We start from the raw sequence: 18,370 nt of genomic DNA on the forward strand, positions 1-18,370 counted from the left end.
CTGGGTTCTTCACATTGATGGCTCCAGCACTGCCTAGTCAATACATGCCAGATAGTGCCAATAGCTGATGGGTAAATTCAGGCTCCAAAAGGGGAGGTGACTGATTGCAAGCAAGTCAGTGGCAGGGCCAGAAACAGAACCCAGGGCTCCAGTCTTCCCCTCTGACTAGTAGATGGTGTTGCCTTCACTTTAATCTGTGCAGACACAGAGAAAACAGCATGTGGTACCTCATCAGGACCCAATTCCAAAGTTCCCCCTGTCACTTGTTGTGCTTAGCAGGAAGCCCCATCCATGCCCTGCAGTCAGCAACATGTTAGAATCTCCTGCTCCCACTAGACCCTAGTTCGCCTGCTGGAAAGGCAGCTGGATTTGAACCCCCTCCCTTGTACAGCTGGTCTCTCTGTTTGTGTCTCTCAACACCTGCCTGTCTCTGACTCCTTCTCTGTAGGTGCTGAAGACACTGCAGGAGACAGTGACCAAGCACAAACTGGCTCTTCCCAGTGTGGCTGTGGCGCACCCCCCTGCTGCCAAGCCCATGGCTGTGCAGAACTTTGAGGTAAGAGAGGTGCTTAGGTGTGGCGAGCTTCACTGCACTGCTCCCTTCAGGGGCTTTGATGGGGCCTTTCCCAGCACAGGCAGAGACTAGAGTGGGTATGATTAGCTTGGGCCCTACATAATGTGGGGCCTGCAGCTTGTGGGCCAGCTGGGCAGTGGGATTGTAGGAGAGTCAACATGGGGTGTGATTTCCCCTTCAGACAGATGAGAAAGCCAATCTGGGGGGAGGGGCAGGAAGTCTGTGGGGCTGCCCTTCTCCTATTCTCCAATGGACAGCGGGAGCTAGCATGAGAAGAGCTGGTTTATACCTGCCACAATAAATTGGGGTTCAGACACAGGGTGTGGAGGAAGCCAGCCTCCATGCAGCTACAGCACCTGCCTAGTGAGCTCAGCGGGGTGCCATGCGAGCAGTGCCCCTCCAGGAGAGGGGTAGCCCCCGGCCCAATTGTATGCGCCAGGGAGATACAGAGATAAAGGGGCATACATTCCCTGCTCCTGCCCTCAGTTGCACCCAACTTAGTTGCACCTGCCTCAATAACCTAGTTCCTTGTGCTGCAGGTGAAAGTGGGCAAAACACAGAGGGCCTCCCTGACAGTGGACGTGGAGTCTGGGACAATGGCCATCACAAAGAGGGGCTGCAGCTCTCCAGAGGAGACCATCTCTCAGGACAAAAGTAGGGGAAACCCCTTCAGTCCATTGACTTGGAGTAGGCCTTGGAAGGTTGTTGAGTAATTGGCCCATTGTTGAAGTAGACCCCTGGGAGAAGCAGCAGTGAGAGGTCAAGAATACTCTGTGGTGCACAAATGGAACATGACCACCACTAGGCTTCCTGGCTGAAGCCAGGCCGATGGGCTCCTTCACCCAGGGTAATCTGCTGAACAGTTATCCCAAGGACGGGAGGGATAAGCCAGATCCTACTGGATGCACACAGGAGCCCCGCTTGGTGAGCTCAGTGCTGGCTGCCTTCCTGCAGCGTGACATCCTGGGGGAGTGAGGGGCAGCCGTATCCACACCCCTCTGTGTCATGCTGAGAGGCAGCAGCAGTGCCCTTCCTTAGGGGTGTATTGGCCGTGCTTTTGGGGGTTGTGCCGTTCTGTGTCTCACTGTTGCTGGTGTGGCTGTCTTCAGTCTTGCAGCTGATTAAATACCAGAGCATGCAGAGCAAAGTGAGGCTAGTGTATGACAGAGACCAGCACAGAAGCCTGACCAGGGACTTCATCTTCCAGAACGCACGGGTAAGGGATCCTCCCAAGGTCTGGGCTCCCGCCAGCTTCACTGCAGCAAAAGACTAGGGCCAGGCCTCAGACCACAGGGCTGTATTTGCCCCCGGTGCAGACTAGCCCTGTTTGTGGGCTGGCATCCAGGCTCTCTCTGCCTGGCCTCTGAGAATTGCCTGGTAGGAAACCCACTTATGCTCTGCTGTATGTAGGCTAGGGTTACCATATTTCAGCAAGCAAAAAAGAGGACGGGAGGAGCCCCGCCCTAGCCCCTCCCACTTCCCGCCCCCCCAGAACCCCCAATCCTCCCCCCGTTCCTTGTCCCCTGACTGCCCCCTCCTGGGACCCCTGCCCCTAACTGCCCCCCAGGACTCCACTCCCTATCTAAGCCTCCCTGCCTCTTGTCCCCTGACTGCCCCAACCCTTATCCACACCCCCACCCCCAGACAGACCCCTGGGACTCCCACACCCCATCCAACCACTCCCCACCCCCTGACAGCCCCCCCAGAACTCCCAACCCATCTAAACCCCTCTGCTCCCTGTCCCCTGACTGCTCCGATCCCTCTCCGCACTCCTGCCCCCTGACAGCCCCCCCCAGAACTCCCAACCCATCTAAACCCCTCTGCTCCCTGTCCCCTGACTGCTCCGATCCCTCTCCCCACTCCTGCCCCCTGACAGCTCCCCCCCCAGAACTCTCAGCCCCCCACCCCGCTCCTTGTCCCCTGACTGCCCCCTCCTGGGACCCCTGCTCCTAACTGCCCTCCAGAACCCCACCCCCTACCTAAGCCTCCCTGTTCCTTGTCCCCTAACTGCCCCCTCCTAAGACCTCCCCAATTGCCCCCCAGGACCCTACCCCCTACCTGTACCCTGACTGCCCAAAACTTTCTCCACTCCCCCCAAAAAGCCCCCCCCCGTTTCTTGACTGCCCCCTCCAGAACCTCCCTGCCCCTTCTCCTGCCCCCTGGCCCCCTTACCCTGCTGCTCAGAACAGGGTGTTGGGCTCTGTGCGAGCCGGACACGTGGCTGAGCTCCCCAGCACAACAAAACCCGGTCCCTGGCCCTGCACAACAAAACCCGGTCCCTGGCCCGGACCGGGCTGCAGGGGAGAGCTGCCCTTGTATCAGCACAAAGTGCTCTCGCTCCCGTTTTGCTACGCTGCATGGCAGAAACCGCTCCCAGTTGCAAAAGGGGAGGGCTGCACTTTGTGCTGAGACACTTGCTCAGAATGCAGGGCGGATCCGACTCCTCTACAGCTGCTCCGGAGTCCAGCCCGGGACTTTCCTGCAGCCCTCCCAGCCGCTCGCTCTGCTCTGCCGGGGGAGGGGGGAAATCCCGGACATTTTGAGTGTTTTACAAATTCCCCCCGGACGCTATTTTTAGTACAAAAAGGAGGACATGTCCGGGTAAATCTGGACGAATGGTAACCCTAATGTAGGCAATGTTGGCGTGGAAAGCGCAGGGGCCTGAGAGCAAGCTCTTTGAGTGACACATGGGGGGTATTCTGTTCCCCCCAAAGGGATCATTGAAAAGGTGGGTGAGGGCTTCCCCTCAGCACCCAGGAGGTGGAACGTCCAGAGAGGGGAACATGAAACCAGAGAGGGGAACAAGGGGCTTCAGCCCATCTTCCGAGCCTGATGCTCATGTGGCTGTGCAACACTGCCCTCTGCTGGTGTGGGAGAGACCTCTCAGGCACCACTGTTTCCATCTCTGGTGTGAGTTGGCAGAGCTGGCCCTTAGCTTACTGGTATCCAGTAGAGAGGGGGCCAGTATCCTGAATCCCTGTTTGTTTGCTTTGCCCTGTGTGTTTACAGGTGGCTGATGAACATGGCACTTATATGCATCACCTAGATACTATGCTGGGAGGTGCACTGAAGAGAGCTAATCACAGACTAACCCTAGACTCTGAACTATTCAGCAAGGAGGCTTGGCCTGTGAGGCTGCAGTGTGCTCCATTGCTTTCTGCTGGAGCATGGGGCCTCCTCTCCCTCTACTCCTTAGCTGGCAGGAGCCTAGAGATTTGGGATCGCTGAGGTTTATTATTATAGTGGGCCCGAACCCCAGTGTACTAGGCACTGTACCACACAACATGAAAAGACAGTCCCTGCGCCAAAGAGTTCACATTAAGTTAAGACAAGAGATGACAGGTGGATGCGGATAGACAGATGGGGGAGAACTAGGACACAATGAGACAATACTGGTCAGCACAACTGACAGTGGTCTTGCCACACCAACAGCCCAACCATTGTCAAATTTTATTCTCATTGCCTCTTTCCATGATGCCCATGTGAGCTTGACTGTGGTCCTGGAGGCCCTTCCTCCTGTGCTCTTCTTCTAAGAAGTGGGTCGTAGGACAATTACATCCATTGATCATCACTAGACATGGGGGTTACAGCTAAAAGCAGGATTGTCCACCACTATGAGGCTTTAGGGATGCTCCAGAGTAATACAGATGAGCCCTGCACTGAAGACTGGTAGTTAACATTGGCCACCACCAGTCTGCAGCTCTGTGGGGACAGGCCTGTGGCTCAGCTTAGGTGCCGTGTTCTCTTGAACTCTGCCTTCTGTGTCAGGACCCAAGCAGATAGTCGTGTTCTTCTCTTGCAGAAGCGAGAGGCCTTTTGCCAACTGCTGCAGCTCATGAAGATCCAGCATTCCAACCTGGATGAGCCAGACCTCATTTCTGTGTATGTTGGGACGTGGAACATGGGTAAGGAGTAAGGACAGGTCAGAGACCTCCAGCGTGACCACGGGTTCTTGTCGTGAATCCAGGGATAGTTCTGGAATTGAAATCTCTGCAGATTTCCAAAGGGAGCCATGCCCAGGAGTTCTGAGATTCTTATTGAGTCCTGGTGAGGTGAGAAGGTTGGAGAAGCCCTCGCCCTCAGGCCTTACCTGGGCTTGTCTGCACTATGGTGGGTCAATATCATGCTGCACTTGCCGCACCTTGTATTTTTGCTGAGTAAATAGAGCTGCTGATATATGGTCAGTGGTGGTGGGACATGTCAGCGAACCTCAGAAACAAGCTGTCTTTTGGCTGGACTCAAGAGCTGCCATGGTACTTTCCATCCTTGACAGGGGACCTATTAGACCCCCCCAGGTCCTGGCACAGAATGAGAGGTAACCAAATCCCACTTCATCCAGCGTGGTTCCAATTTATGGACATGATATTCCACCAATGTGCTTGGGTTGGTGCAGGGGTGGGGAGGAAATGAAATGTAGCAATCTGATCCCATCTCTCCTTTCCCTCCAGGCAGCGCTCCACCCCCCAGGTCCATGGCTTCATGGCTGACATCAAGGGGGTTGGGACGGACTCAGGATGAGACCACAGCTGGCATCCCGCATGACATCTATGTTATTGGCACCCAGGAGAACTCGCTGGGGGACCGCGAATGGGTGGAGTTTCTGCGAGCCTCTCTGAAGACCTTGATGTCCATAGATTTCCGAGTGGTATGGGCCCAGGCCACCCCATTCACGCAATGCTGAGGGAGGGATAGTGCCTACGTCCCTAGTATCCCCTGTCCCTGTTGACTCTCCTTACCTTACCTGCCCTCTCTGGCTTTGTAAGGAGTGGTGCCTGCCAGCACTCACTCAGTTAAGAGTCTATTGGAAAGACTTACCTTCATCCAACTATTATTGGAAGTAGATCGCTCAGCAACAAATTGTCCTTGGGCTGTTACACCCATAACCAACTGCCTAAGATAAAGCCAGAGGGATCCAACACACCACCAGAGCCCTTGACAAGCAGGAAAGATGCCTTCCCCAAGCCTGTTGTTGGGACCTGGTGCTCAGACACTTTGGTGGCTTGTTTGACCCCACCTTTCTGCTTCCTTCACCATCCCCCTTTCCACCTGTTGGCTGAAGGATTGGAGAACAGTTCAGGGACCCACAGATGCTTCCAGTGGAAGATGGGGAAGCCGAGATCATCCTCTCACCTGTGTCCTCTTCTCTCTGTCTCATGGCCCTGGGTTCTCTCTCCCTCTCTCCGCATTGGGAGAGTAATTTCTACAGTTGAATTGAATTCTCTCTTAGCCATCCTCCTTGGTGCCTGCCTAGGCAGGACACGTTCTCTCATCTGTGTGGTGCCATTTTCCAGGCTGTGGCCTCTGCAGCCAGGGCCTTGTGGCACGGATGGCCATGGTCATGCCTAGAGAGCTGGGAAGCAGGCCTGAGAAATCTCCCCACAGCCTGAGCTCAAGCAGGTCTTGCCCACAGCCCAGGAGGGAGCTAATGGAGTCTTGTCCAGGCCAGACCCAGCAAACCCAAACCTGACATTGGGCCCAGGGAGAGGGTGTTTGTACACAAGACTTCAGGGATACCTGGCCCAGCTGCTGGAGGGTTGCCTATTGCAGTGTGATTTCTAGAAGAGGACAGTGTCTCATTCCCCTATTCTTGCTCGGGGTGGCCTCACTCCCTCCCCAATCTCATTGCAGGTTGCCTTACAGTGCCTCTGGAGCATCAAGATTGTGGTGCTGGTGAAACCAGAGCACGAATGCCGGATCAGCCATGTGAACACGTCAAGTGTGAAAACAGGAATTGCAAACACACTAGGTACAGCAGAAGGGGAAGGGCATCTGGGGGCTGGAGTGGGAGGAGAGGAGGGGAGAACACTGGGGGGCAGGGGAGTGCTTGAAGAGCCATGTTGGGGTGGGAGGAGGGACATGTTCCAGGGCCATATCTGGGGAAGGGGCAGAGGAATGGTCTGGGGTCTGTATATGGATCAGGAGGAGGGGAGCTGGGGAGTACTCTGTGGGTTATATCTTGGGCATAGGGGAGTGCTCTGGGCGCCATACCAGGGGGTGAGGAGGTCTCAGGTCCCAGTGGGGATCAGAGCATACGGGGACAGCCAGGTCCTGTGATGAGCCCCCGGCAAGGGGAACACACAGGGCTGAGGGCTGACTGGGCCTGGTGTGTTTCCTCAGGTAACAAAGGGGCTGTGGGCGTCTCCTTCCTTTTCAATGGGACGTCGTTTGGTTTTGTGAACTGCCACCTGGCCTCGGGGAGTGAGAAGACACACAGGTGATTGGCGGGCTGCTTCCTGACCCCCGTGCCTGCATGAGACCCTCAGGGGGCTGGGGATGCCAGCACAGCTGCCCCATAGCCAGTGCATCACCTCCTGCATTGACTAGCCACTTCCTGGTCTTTCCTCTGTCTCAGCCACAGTCAGCCTTCATCTCAGCCACCCTGCCATGGCCAGACAGCCTGGATACTGGGCTGGACATGCTCACCCAACGACTGCTCTCTTCCAACTGGCTGGGGTAGATGTGTGCAGGGCTGGGACTCTGTCCAGCCTACTGCAGGGCTGGGGAGAGGCCAAGGTGTTGGCTTGAAGGAGCTGGGGTTAGTGTCACTTTGATCACTGTCAAATTGGAAAGTGGGGGCTGGGAATCGGTGAGGACAGGGAGAGGAGGCCTTGTGGGGGCAGGTAGGTGTCAGGGTGAGATGGGTCCCAGGTTGATTTGTGGGGCAATGGGATGCTGGGGGGATTTGTGGAGGCAGGTAGGGGTCAGGGTGGGATCTGTGGAGGCAAGTGGGGTTCTGCGGATTTGCAGGGCAATGGAGTCCTGGGGGATTTCCCTGATTTTCTCTGCCTTGTGCCACCCCCATCCGGTGCAGGCGGAACCAGAACTACAGTGACATTCTGCGCTCTCTGGTCCTGGGTGACAAGAGACTCAGCAGCTTTGACCTCACCCTGCGCTTCACCCACCTCTTCTGGTTTGGAGACCTCAATTACCGCCTTGATATGGAGGTCCAGGTAGGACACTGGTCCCATCTGTGCCCAGGGTTGCTGCTGAGCTCCACAAAGCTGCTCTCGAGAATAGGCCACCTATGGGAACACTCTTGGGGCAGGCAGCTCAGTCCCTCCTCCCAGCCCAGCCCCAAAGGCTTGCAGGGGATGGGTGTGGACTGTGAACACGGACTCATTGTCTTCTCTGAGGACTCCTGTGGTGGGATCCCATGCTGGGGGAAGAGTACAGAAAAGCCCTGCAAATCCTAGTGCTTATGGACCTTTCTCTCTTCCCTCTCAGGATATCTTAGCTCATGTGAACAAAAAGGAGTTTGAGGCCCTGCTGGCCGTGGACCAGCTCACCCTGGAGCGGGAGAAGAACAAGGTGTTCCTGCGATTTAGTGAGTGGGATGGGGACAGATGGGGAGCCCACACTGCCCTCCCAGAGCACCGCCTGCCTGTCTGCTGCCTCGCCCCCAGCAAGGCTCCCGTATACCATGCCCCCATCGCCACCTCCTGCACTCACAGTTCAACAATGCTTTAAGGCAGGACAAGCTCTACAACTGCTGCCAAAATGTGCAGGAGAGACAGGAGCCCCCAGGTCTCCAACAGCAGCAGATACAGCACAGCCAGGATGGGGCTTTGCCCTGTGGTTGGGGTTTTACCCCTGCCATGATGCAGATAACAGCTATGGGCCAATGAGCTTCGCTACACCCCCCACACCCAGACACCACAGATTCACCCATCCAAACCATCACTCTGTCCCCTAGCCCAGCCATAAACAGTCTAGTGTCACCTCCCAGCCAGGGCTGTGCTACATAGTGTCTAAATGTGCTAGAAACCTTGATGTGCACAAAAGAAACCCAGCCTCAGGTGGTAAGCTCAGTGAGGTAGTTGGCTCAGCTTAGTCGCCAGGGGATGTTTGTACACAGTTCTCTGTGCTGAGGAGAGGCCCTGGGCTGGATAGCAGAGGGGCTACAGGCCAGGATGGAAGTGCTTTGGCAGAGCACGAGCAGGGATGAAGTTCAGGGCTGAGAGGAAATGGTAGATCTGTGTGTGTCAGTGGAGGAGAAGGAAGTCTTTCTAGTCTGACAGAATAATCTGGCTGGGTTTCTCTGACCCTGCCATCGGCTCTGCGGGCAGTGTCTGCCTGGCGCAGTCTCGCCTCCATGTCTTCCTGTTTGTTCCATTTCCAGGTGAGGAAGACATCTCCTTCCCCCCCACATACCGATACGAACGGGGCTCCCGGGACAGCTATGTCTGGCAGAAGTTCAAAACCACCGGGGTGAGTGTCTGGCCCCGAGAGGAAGGGACTGGGATCTGGCCAGGGCTCCCATGAGGGACTGTCCCAGGTGAGGTGCTCCATGGCACTACCTGGCTGGGAGAGGGAATAGGACTGGGCCAACAGGCTCAATTCTGTCTTCCAGCACTCAGGGTAGGGGTGAAGACACAGTGGCTTTGAGCCACCGCTATTCTCAGGCTGGGTCTCTGAAGCTCCTCTGGCTTGTGCTGGCTGCCTGTGGCCATGAGGGAATAGCTGGACCAAGGAAGTCTAGAGCGAGGCAATGGCAGGGCTGGGGTTAGGGCTCGAGAGCTCCTGACTCTCAGCCCTGTATTCAGCCCACACTGCCTCATCCTACACTCCCTGCCTCTCTCACACTGTGATCTGTGCTGTCACTGAACAGTGAGCAGCGGGGGACCCCACGCCTTCAGTGACACTGGGATGATCAGTACCCTGCCCTTGGGAACAAACAGGATGGTAACCTCCCTAGTTCAGCTGGGAGGGGAGATGTGGTGGGAGTGTGGGAGGCTGCAGAGAAATCCAGGCAGCTCAAACCAGGCTCAGCCATGCACCTAAAGCTTCTTTGCTCTTGGTTGCAGGTGAGAATCAATGTTCCCTCCTGGTGTGATCGCATCCTATGGAAGTCACGCCCTGAGACTCACGTGCTCTGTAACTCGTATGGTGAGTGTGGAGCCCTGGGGGCTGCTTGGGAGCACAAAGGCCATTAGTCTGGCACCTCCAAGGCCCAGCCTGGAACAGGTGCATGGAACAGTGGGTTTCTGTGGCAGACGGGGCTCCCTCTTCGGTGTTTCAGGCTGCACTGATGACATTGTGACCAGTGACCACTCGCCCGTCTTTGCCACGTTTGAGGTGGGAGTGACATCTCAGTTCGTGCCTAGGAAAGGTAAGGAGGCTACCCCCGTTGGCCACTGGACAGGGTTGGGAGGGCCTGCTCCCCTGGTGGATCTAGGGCAGGAGTGCTGCAGTCCTAGCCCCGTATGTGCTGAGTAGGTTCTGCCATCACTTCCAAACAGCAGTGTTCTCAGGGCCAACACATGTCGACGCAGGGCTACCAGCCAGCAGTGCTGGTTAGCATTGTTAGTGGGGAGATGAACAGATCAGTCTTTGCCTGGGGAATAGGATCCAGGGAACTCATTTTGCCGACCCCGCAGACAGACCTGAGCTATGACTGACCCCTCCCTGCTACCTTTGGGGTAGTAACAATCTGACACCCTGCCCAGGTCCTCAAGGGGTCATATCAGCCAGCACGAGAACAGCCCATCTGAGGGGTCAGATCTGGCGACAGGGTGGGGCCCCTTCAGCATACACTGATTGGCCATTCTGTGCTGGCAGCTCCTGGCTCCAGCCCCGAGTCCCTGGCCTGCATCGAGTGGGACAGCATCGAGGTGATTGTGAAAACAGCCAGCCGCAGCAAGTGCTACATTGAGTTCCATTCCTACTGCCTGGAAGGTAAGAGCTGCCTGGGCGTCTCTACTGGCCACATGCCAAGCCTGTCCAGCACCTGGAAGGGAGACCAGCAAGGAAAACCTAGTGCTGCAGGGAGCAGCACAGGTGACTTTCCTCACCGAGTCCGTGCTGACCCCAATGCCCCAGTGCAGTGCTAAGGGGCGCTGTGCTGCAGAGGGCTCCTCGGAAGGGGGTGCTGTCCCCAGAATCAGTACTGAGCTCAGGGCCCAGGCTGCTGTTTTTCAAGTGAGATGGAAAGCCAAGCTTCTGGCCTTTTGTGCTCATTGCATATCCCAGGACATTTTGTGTAAGGATTGAGGTGTATCGCTGGTGTCACACTTGGGTTAGATTGTGACAACCTCTCGTTTCACTAGGATTAGGCCTCTTCTAAACTTCCTGTCCTAAATGGTTGTGCACTGTTGCGGGGTGTGGTATAAGCAGCTGCTACATCTCACCTCAGAGGTGGCTGCATTTCAGCAGTGGGTGATGTGATCTCCGTGCAGTCTGTTCATGTGTTGGGATTCTTTTTCTGGGGGCAATGGGGCTGGCAGCTCTATCTCAATGGGAGGGAGGAATAGCTCAGTGGTTTGAGCATTGGCCTGCTAAACCCAGGGTTAGGAGTTCAATCCTTGAGGGGGCCACTTAGGGATCTCGGGCAAAATCAGTACTTGGTCCTGCTAGTGAAGGCAGGGGGCTGGACTCGATGACCTTGCAAGGTCCCTTCCAGTTCTAGGAGATAGGATATCTCCATTAATTTAATGACAAACAACTGGGATTTGTCCTGGGTTGAGTCCACCCCCCTTCCCCATCGCAATGTGGTTGGTGCCTAGGAGAGGTTGGAGCTGGCAGGGAAGAGGAGGGAGGCTCGTACCCAGGTGGAGAGAGAGGTGGGTAAGTTGGCAGCAGGCAGGGCCGGCTTTAGGAAGTGTGGGGCCCGATTCAAACAGTTTCGACAGGGCCCCGGCAGGGATGACTAAAAAAAAAAAAGCACCGCTTGTACTCACCAGGCGGTGCTCCTAGTCTTTGGTGATGGGTCCTTCACTCGCTCCGGGTCTTTGGCGGCAGTGAAGGACGTGCTGCCGAAGATGTGGAGCGAGTGAAGGACCCGCCACCGGGTGAGTAAAAATTAAAAAGGAGCCTCTAGCTAGGGAAGGGATTCTTAGCCACTTGCCCCACCCCGGCAGCCCTGCCACTGGGCGCGGGGCCGTCTTAGGCGTGGGGCCCGATTCGGGGGAATTGGTGGAATTGGCCTAAAGCCGGCCCTGGCAGCAGGACACAGCTTTGCTCTTGTAATTCTCTCTCTTGATTTCTTGCCAGAGTCTCAGCGGAGTGGGGAGAACAGCTCCCAAAGCAGCGACATCCCGGGCTTCCTCAAACTCAGCTGGTCAGCTAAACAGCTGCCAGTGGTAAGCACAGTAGGGTAGGGTAGGGTAGGGTGGGGTGGGGTGGGGGGTGCAGGCTGGTGGGTATGTGCATGGGCAGGGGCTGGCACAACAAAGGGGAGGCAAGTGAGAAGGACATAGGCAGACTATAAGGAGTGACAGCCTGTAGACTTTGTTAGACTCCCTGGCTCCTCCACCCCTTCTCTGGTCCTGACTTCCCACCCCACTGGCTCTGAAACACACCCCCATCCCCTGTTCCCCTGGCATACCCATCCCTCTCCCTCTGCCCTGACTCCCTGGTGCTCCCTTTCCCTGGCTGATCTCCTGAGCAAGTTCTTTTGCACACAGAGTGAACCCAGTGGTGAGCACTGGGGCTTTAGCCCTTGTACTATAGGACAGTGGGGTCACTGTGATGTCTCTGTACCTAAGCCCAGCGCTTAGGTCCCATGGCTGTGTGGCTGGATTGGCGGTTTGCCGACCTTCTGAGAGTTGTTGTCTCTCCCTGTGCAGCTGAGCCCAATCCTGTCGGACCTGGAGTACCTGCTGGACCAGCATCTGCTCCTCAGCATCAAGGGCATGGACAGTTGCGAGTCATATGGTGTGTGTCCAACACCTCCTCTGGAAAGGGGGAGTGTTAGGGAGTGGCCAGGATGGCACATGAACCCCACAGAGGGCTAAGGTGATTTCTACAGGGCTCCTGTATCCTGGAGCAGCCCAGAGCAGGAGACCAGGGGGATCAGGGTTAGCACCTACATTAGTGAAGGGTCCAGGTCCCCCTGTGGCTTCACCTGCTCCCTCCTGAACCAGGGAGCAAGAGACTAGACCCAGGGGCAGCAGCAAAGTCTTCTCCCAGCAGTGCAGGGCACTGTCCTTCAGCCCCTGCTGCCCCTGGGACTCAGGGGGGAGGACCTGGGGGCCTGTAGATAGTGCAGGGCCCTGACCACCAGAGCAGGCCAAGAAAGGAGAGGCTGGTGCCTCACTGAGGACATGTGCTGTAGCCTGAATGTGGTGACCATGGAGACTGAGTCTTGTCTCCCTCAGGAGAAAATGGTTTCTCCAAGCTACTGGGAAACTAGAGGCACATCTGGAGTTTTGGCAGGACAGGCTACCCCCACCCCCCATGGACACTAGCTCTATGTATATGAACAACTCCATGTTCCTGGTGGGTGTCACATTGTGGTGTGGCATCCGCCAGTCCCTGGTCCTAGTACTTTTCCATGGGAACGTGAGAGTGTGGGAGGAGGAGGATGCTAGCTGCTGTCGGTGGGTGCCTGAGTGACCATGGGGTGCCCCGCCCTCTGAGGTGATGCTGTGCTCTCTGGGCAGGTGAGTGCTGCATTGCCATGAGATCTATGATTGGCAGCCTGGCCCAGCAGTTTGAGACTTTCCTCTTCCACCGGGGTGAAGAAACGGGCTCCATGCGTGGCTGGATGAAGGTCCGAGTCCCCAAGGACAGGCGGAGCACACGCGAGAGGCTCTACGGTAATACAGCCATGCCACTGAACTGCTGTTGCTTCAGAAATATGGGCTCCAGTTCCCTGCTTGGGGACCAGGGAAAACCCAGAGTAGCTAGGGGGAGCTCCCCTGCAGCCATCTCTTCTGCCCCAGGAGGCACCAGTACAGGACAGGCCTGGAATAAGTGGGAGTTCCCCTGCTGCCATTCCTTGTGCTCCCTTCCCTCTAGAGCTCCCAGCTGGGAGAGGCTGGTACTGGAGCAGTTGGGAGTTCCCACCATTTGGGCTAACAGTTCAGTCGAAACACTTTGCTGCATTCCCATTAACCTTTACAGTCTTTGTTCTCTGCAGAGTGGATCAGCTTTGAGACCGACGAGACGGAGTCTGACTTCCCAACCCTCTCCAAGCCAGCTCTGCGTGCCGTCAGGTAACTGCCAGCATGCCGCACCTTGGCCATTAATCTGCTAGGACACTTAGTGCTGCCAGTCCAGGGCTCGTGATGAGAGTTGTTTGGTTTGGTTTCCGAATGAGGGCGCACTCTGAGTGGGTGAAATAGCTGCTTGTCTGTTTGTCTTCTAGGATTGTCGGTCCATCTGCCCCACAGTGCCATGGTTGTCTCTCTGTTGCAGTGTTGGGATGTCTGTCAGTTTGTCTCTGCCAGGAACTGGGGTTGGGTTTGTCCCAGAGTGCTGGGATTATCTATCTGTTGGAGTTGTCTTTCTGGGCAAAAACACCCACTCGACTGTTGTGTGTTTCAGGAGCCGGCCCCTCAGCCTCCCGGATGCAGCCAGCAGTTACACCAATCCAGCCTATTTCATATTTGAGGGGGTCCCCAACACCTGGGCACAGTGTCCCAGCCTGTCTGAGCCTCCTTACAGTCCGGCCAGTGACACGCAGGCTGACAGACATCCGGGCCATTCTCCATGCCGCAGGCTGCAGAGCCTGACAGGAGCACAAGCCTACTCCTCCTCCAAGGAACAGCTACAGAGAAGCCCCCACTACCCTGTGTCCGAGACCACCTCCTGTGGGCACCAGCTCAGCCTCTCTCAGATTGGGAGGCACAAGAGGCCCAAGTCAGCCATTCTGATGAGAGATCCGCAGACATCAGGTGATTGTTCCCTCACTGCCCTGCACATGGCCTGGTGCCTCAGTGATGTGGACACAGAGCCCCCCAAGAGAGGAAGCTGCCTGGGCCCCAGCCAGCCAGAGGGCCGGAAGAACCTGCTGCGCCACACCCGCAGTGCACTGGAGCCACCACAGCAGAGCTGCTGGGAGGGGGCAAGGTCCCAGCGGGACACTCGCCGACTCAATCGTGCCGGAGAGGTATGTCCTGGGCAACCCACACTGGAAAGCACCAGCTGCCTTATGTGCCAGGGAGACATGATGCACCAAGACAAGACACTCCCAAGCCTGGCGAGGGCTTCGTGTTGGCCTTGAAGGAGCTCCAGGTGTAGGGAGGGTGTTAATGCACAAGTCTCTGGAGACCTATGTGTAAATGTGTTGATTGGGCATCAGCGAGCTTGGGGGTCTCCCATCCTAGTTCTCTTGTCCACACTGGGCACCACAGTCAGTCTGGCTCAGGGAAGGCCTGGGGCTGGAACAGCAGGTCACAAGGGAGGCACCTTAGAGGAGCTGTGATGGGGGATGAGCAGGGATAGAAGAGGACTGGATTCAGGAGACTCAGCAGAGCTGGGGCTAGAGTCGTTGCTTTGTAGTCCCCTGGCGTGACGCTGTTGGGCCATATCCTGGTTCTTCTTTCCTAGTGGCCCTGTGGCAGTGGTGATCACCCCCGGAGCGTTGGCAGGTGGCTGAGTCGCTTGGGCCTGGAACAGTATGAGGCGGGGCTGTATGAAAATGGCTGGGATGATCTGGAGTTCTTCAGGTATTGTAAGGATAGTGGTGTGTGAGGGCTCATTGGCTCATGTGTACCACTGTGCCTTACTGGAATAACACAGTCCAGCTCGTGTGCCCCACGGACATCCTGCAAGAGCTCTGAGTTCAGCATGGGGCAGGAGGAGAGTTGGGGCCTCCTCGCTGAGCCCTGGATGCAGAGCGCAGGGCAGAGACTAGGGGGAGATGACCTCTGGAGTCCCATGGTCCTTCCGTGTCCAATAGTCATAGGTGGTTGAGTCCCCTTCCTCCCTGCCTTGTATTGCATTGCTGGCTTCTCCCTCAGTTGCTCTCCCTCTCTCCCTTGTCTAGAAATATCACTGACCAGGACCTGCTGGACGCTGGCGTGCTGAGCCCCACTCATCGGAAGCTCATCCAAGCCAAGCTCCATGAGAGCAGCCCCAGGAGCCTGCAGCAGGGACCCAGTCTGAAACCAAACCCATAATGAATCTGGCATTCAGACTCCTCTGTGCCTTTTTAATCTCCTCTGGACAGCTGCCTGGTGCAGGAGGTGGAGCGCTGCTGAAGATGTTCTGTCCCTGGGACAGGGCCAAGATCTGGGGTCACTGAGCTAAGCCTCTGGATTGGAAATATCCCCCTTGCTGCCTTCCTTTGCAACCTTCACTGTCACTCTGATGTCATCGTGCATAATCTCCCCTGGCGGTAGCTTCAGAAATGCCCTGTGCATCTGGCTGAGACTCTGCCGAAGGCCTGGACCCAAAAGGACATTTAGCCTTGTGGTGAAACTGGCCACAACCCCAAACTGTCTAGCCGGGTTCCATGGAGGGGTGACTGGGAATTCAGAGTAGCCAGAACGTAACAGGGGAGCCCCAGCAGCTACTGAGACTCCAGCACTAACTTTTCTTCCTTCCCTTTTTGAGCCACAGAAAGGGCCTGACTTCTCCTCTGGTGGGCATGGATCCTAATGCTGAGCCCTGTTCCACTTACACCCAGCATAGAGGCATGATACACTCTGAGCCAGGGGAGGTGGGAGCAACAGTCCATGTGGCCACATCGCACTGGAGCTGAGACTTTCCTTGTTGAGTCTGATACAGCTGATGTGGGTGGTGACTCTACAACCTGGGCTGGCTGGGTACCTCTCCCAGTCTCTGCCCACATAGGTGCTGGAGCACCTGATGTGCATTGTAGCTTGGTCACAAGGGCTTGATTTCTCTAGGGTCTGAACTGAACCTTAAAACATCACATGGAGGACAGAGCCCCAGCGCTGCAGCATCATGGGGCCTCCAAGTGCGTCACAGGGGAGAACACTCTAGTCTAATGCACTTATTATGTATGGACAACAGCTTCTCCGAGTCCAGCCACCCTTGGGGGCAGAGACCTGGTCCCTCTGTGGGAGAACAAGGCTGCTTGCTCTGTCCCTTAGATGGCAGCTAGATGTTTGCAGAGCACCCCACATCCTCCTGCCATGTGCCTTCAATCACACTGTGTTTAGCTGCAGTTGCCACATGGAGTTTTTATAGGCTCCATATTGCTGGTTTCTCGTGAGATACACTTTCTGTTTCAATTAACAATAAAATCCCAAAGCTGCGAGGAAGCTCCACATCTAGTCCACTTTCTGGTTTCTCTGACCCTGTGGTGACAGGATGAAGTTGGTGCTTGAGGCAGGAAAAGGGTGATAGTGCTGGCTAGAACCAGGCAAATTATGAACAAGGCTGGTCGAAGCTTTTCCTTCCAGCGAGCTCTAGCAACACATCCATCCCAGCCCTGACCTGCAGCCCTCCTGCTAGTCCTGGTCTTCCCACAGAGCTCTGCCTATGCCCCTCCAGCCCGAGCAACAACACCCAAACCTTTCCTAATCAGAGCCAAGTGTTGGCTGGTGACAGACATGGCGGGGAGAGGTGCTTGTGAGTCTGTGTCACACATACTGGAGAAGGCTGTCCTGGAGGAGCTTGTGTGCGTAGGTGATGTATGTGCCCCCCACACACCCACACCCTCTGCTGTGGTGACTTTGCTGTCTGGGAGGAAACACTGGTTCCATTTGCAATGTTGCCGCTGGTGCTTTCTGTCCCAACAGGTTATTTCCTGTTCCCAGCATGGAGCAATCTGTTTCTTAATATTAGAGCAGTCCAGCTGCGCCCTGCCCGTGCATAGAGATGGGCCTAGGTCACACAAGCCTCTGTGTATTGTTTAACACTGAGCTTCAGAGTGGACATTAAGCAAATATTTGGGTTTCCTTTGAGCATCTAGTCAAGCCTCTACTCAATGCCATGTCAGCCGGATGTGGGCATGTTTGTGCGTCAGCCTGTCCGACTCCGGGGTGGGATAGCATGGCTGAAACATGCAGGGTGATTGGCAGTGTTGCTGGCTACACTTGCCCCAGATACCCATTCTAAGGCACTCTCCTCAGACTGGCCTGTAGGTGGCAGCACTAGTCTTTGTCCCAGGAATAACCCTGGGAGAGGTCGGGCCTCACTGGCACTGGTGTGAATCAGGAGTAACTCCTCTGAGGCCCCCCAGAGTTCTGCTGTCGGGTGGGGCTAAGTGGGAGGGCACTCAGGGCCGCTGGGCCCAGTTCAGCAGCACTGGAGCTGAGCTTAGCACAGGGACCATGGAGGAGGAGAAACCCCTGTAAGGTGCAGGGAGCTGACACAGCTGCCAGCACAGGTTAGAACAGTTCCTGAGGGGCTGCCCTAGCTGTCAATGGCTTGTGGGCTTTTCTGCCAGCTGTGAATACCAGAGTGTGGGAATGCAGCAGCCACAGCCCCTGCTGCTCTGACACATGGACTACTGGAGGTGCTGGGGGCTGAGCTAGCACCAGCTCCACTGACTCTGATTGCTCTGTACAGCAGGGGTTGCTCAGAGGGGCACTTATGGCAGCCTTACAGCTCCTATATACTGACATAGCCAGTACAAAAAATGGTGGGGAAATGCTGGCTTGGCCCTTTGTGCCCTGCCCAGCTCCTGCACGTGCCTGGTCCTGGTGGAACCTAGTGACATGGTTCCAGTGATGCACGCTGCATCAAATTCCCCACTGTCCCGATATCAACCCCTGCAACCTGGTGCTCACAAGCAGGGGAAATATCTCCTGTGGAGAATGTGCCACAGGCGGGAGACTGACATGGTCTGCCTGTCAGCTCCACACGTGTCCAACCTTCACTGGCCCAGGGACAGAAGCTGACGGTATTGTGAGGTGCCCCAGAACCCTGGCAGGCTGTAGCCTGTAGGGGGCACCAACGTGTGTCACCTGCTGCTCCAAGTCAGAGCTGTGACCCACACCTTGTATCTGCCCGTTTCTCACTTGCCGCTCAGTTCTGCTGCAGATGGGCAACTCTAGCTAATGCTAGGGACAAACAACACTTCAGGCTGTCCTTACTGGCAGTATGGCTCCAAGGTTCTGGCCAAAGGGAGTGGTGTAGGGTAGGACTCAGCACAGGGCA

The 18,370-nt window shown here is 56.1% G+C and overlaps 1 protein-coding gene across 3 annotated transcripts in view; it reads left to right on the forward strand.

Moving 5' to 3' along the window:
• The window catches only part of LOC101951468 (phosphatidylinositol 3,4,5-trisphosphate 5-phosphatase 2-like), a 30,881-nt gene extending 14,350 nt beyond the window's left edge, over positions 1-16,531 (forward strand). For 2 of the 3 annotated variants that reach the window (XM_008166517.4, XM_005284513.4), the window contains exons 9-28: positions 449-556; positions 1,114-1,228; positions 1,684-1,790; positions 4,377-4,479; positions 5,023-5,219; positions 6,203-6,320; positions 6,692-6,788; positions 7,386-7,524; positions 7,799-7,898; positions 8,694-8,782; positions 9,379-9,460; positions 9,594-9,683; positions 10,133-10,249; positions 11,564-11,652; positions 12,139-12,226; positions 12,955-13,110; positions 13,434-13,509; positions 13,841-14,405; positions 14,846-14,964; positions 15,285-16,531. In XM_008166517.4, the coding sequence (XP_008164739.1) occupies positions 449-556; positions 1,114-1,228; positions 1,684-1,790; positions 4,377-4,479; positions 5,023-5,219; positions 6,203-6,320; positions 6,692-6,788; positions 7,386-7,524; positions 7,799-7,898; positions 8,694-8,782; positions 9,379-9,460; positions 9,594-9,683; positions 10,133-10,249; positions 11,564-11,652; positions 12,139-12,226; positions 12,955-13,110; positions 13,434-13,509; positions 13,841-14,405; positions 14,846-14,964; positions 15,285-15,417 (2,688 nt within the window). In that variant the 3' untranslated portion in view covers positions 15,418-16,531. The remainder of the gene's footprint in view (positions 1-448; positions 557-1,113; positions 1,229-1,683; positions 1,791-4,376; positions 4,480-5,022; positions 5,220-6,202; positions 6,321-6,691; positions 6,789-7,385; positions 7,525-7,798; positions 7,899-8,693; positions 8,783-9,378; positions 9,461-9,593; positions 9,684-10,132; positions 10,250-11,563; positions 11,653-12,138; positions 12,227-12,954; positions 13,111-13,433; positions 13,510-13,840; positions 14,406-14,845; positions 14,965-15,284) is intronic. The other variant, XM_024103741.3, reaches the window with a different exon arrangement.
• The last annotated feature ends 1,839 nt before the right edge of the window (positions 16,532-18,370 follow it).

Source organism: Chrysemys picta, chromosome 9 (assembly GCF_011386835.1).
Source record: "Chrysemys picta bellii isolate R12L10 chromosome 9, ASM1138683v2, whole genome shotgun sequence".
NCBI classification, from domain to species: Eukaryota; Metazoa; Chordata; order Testudines; family Emydidae; genus Chrysemys; species Chrysemys picta.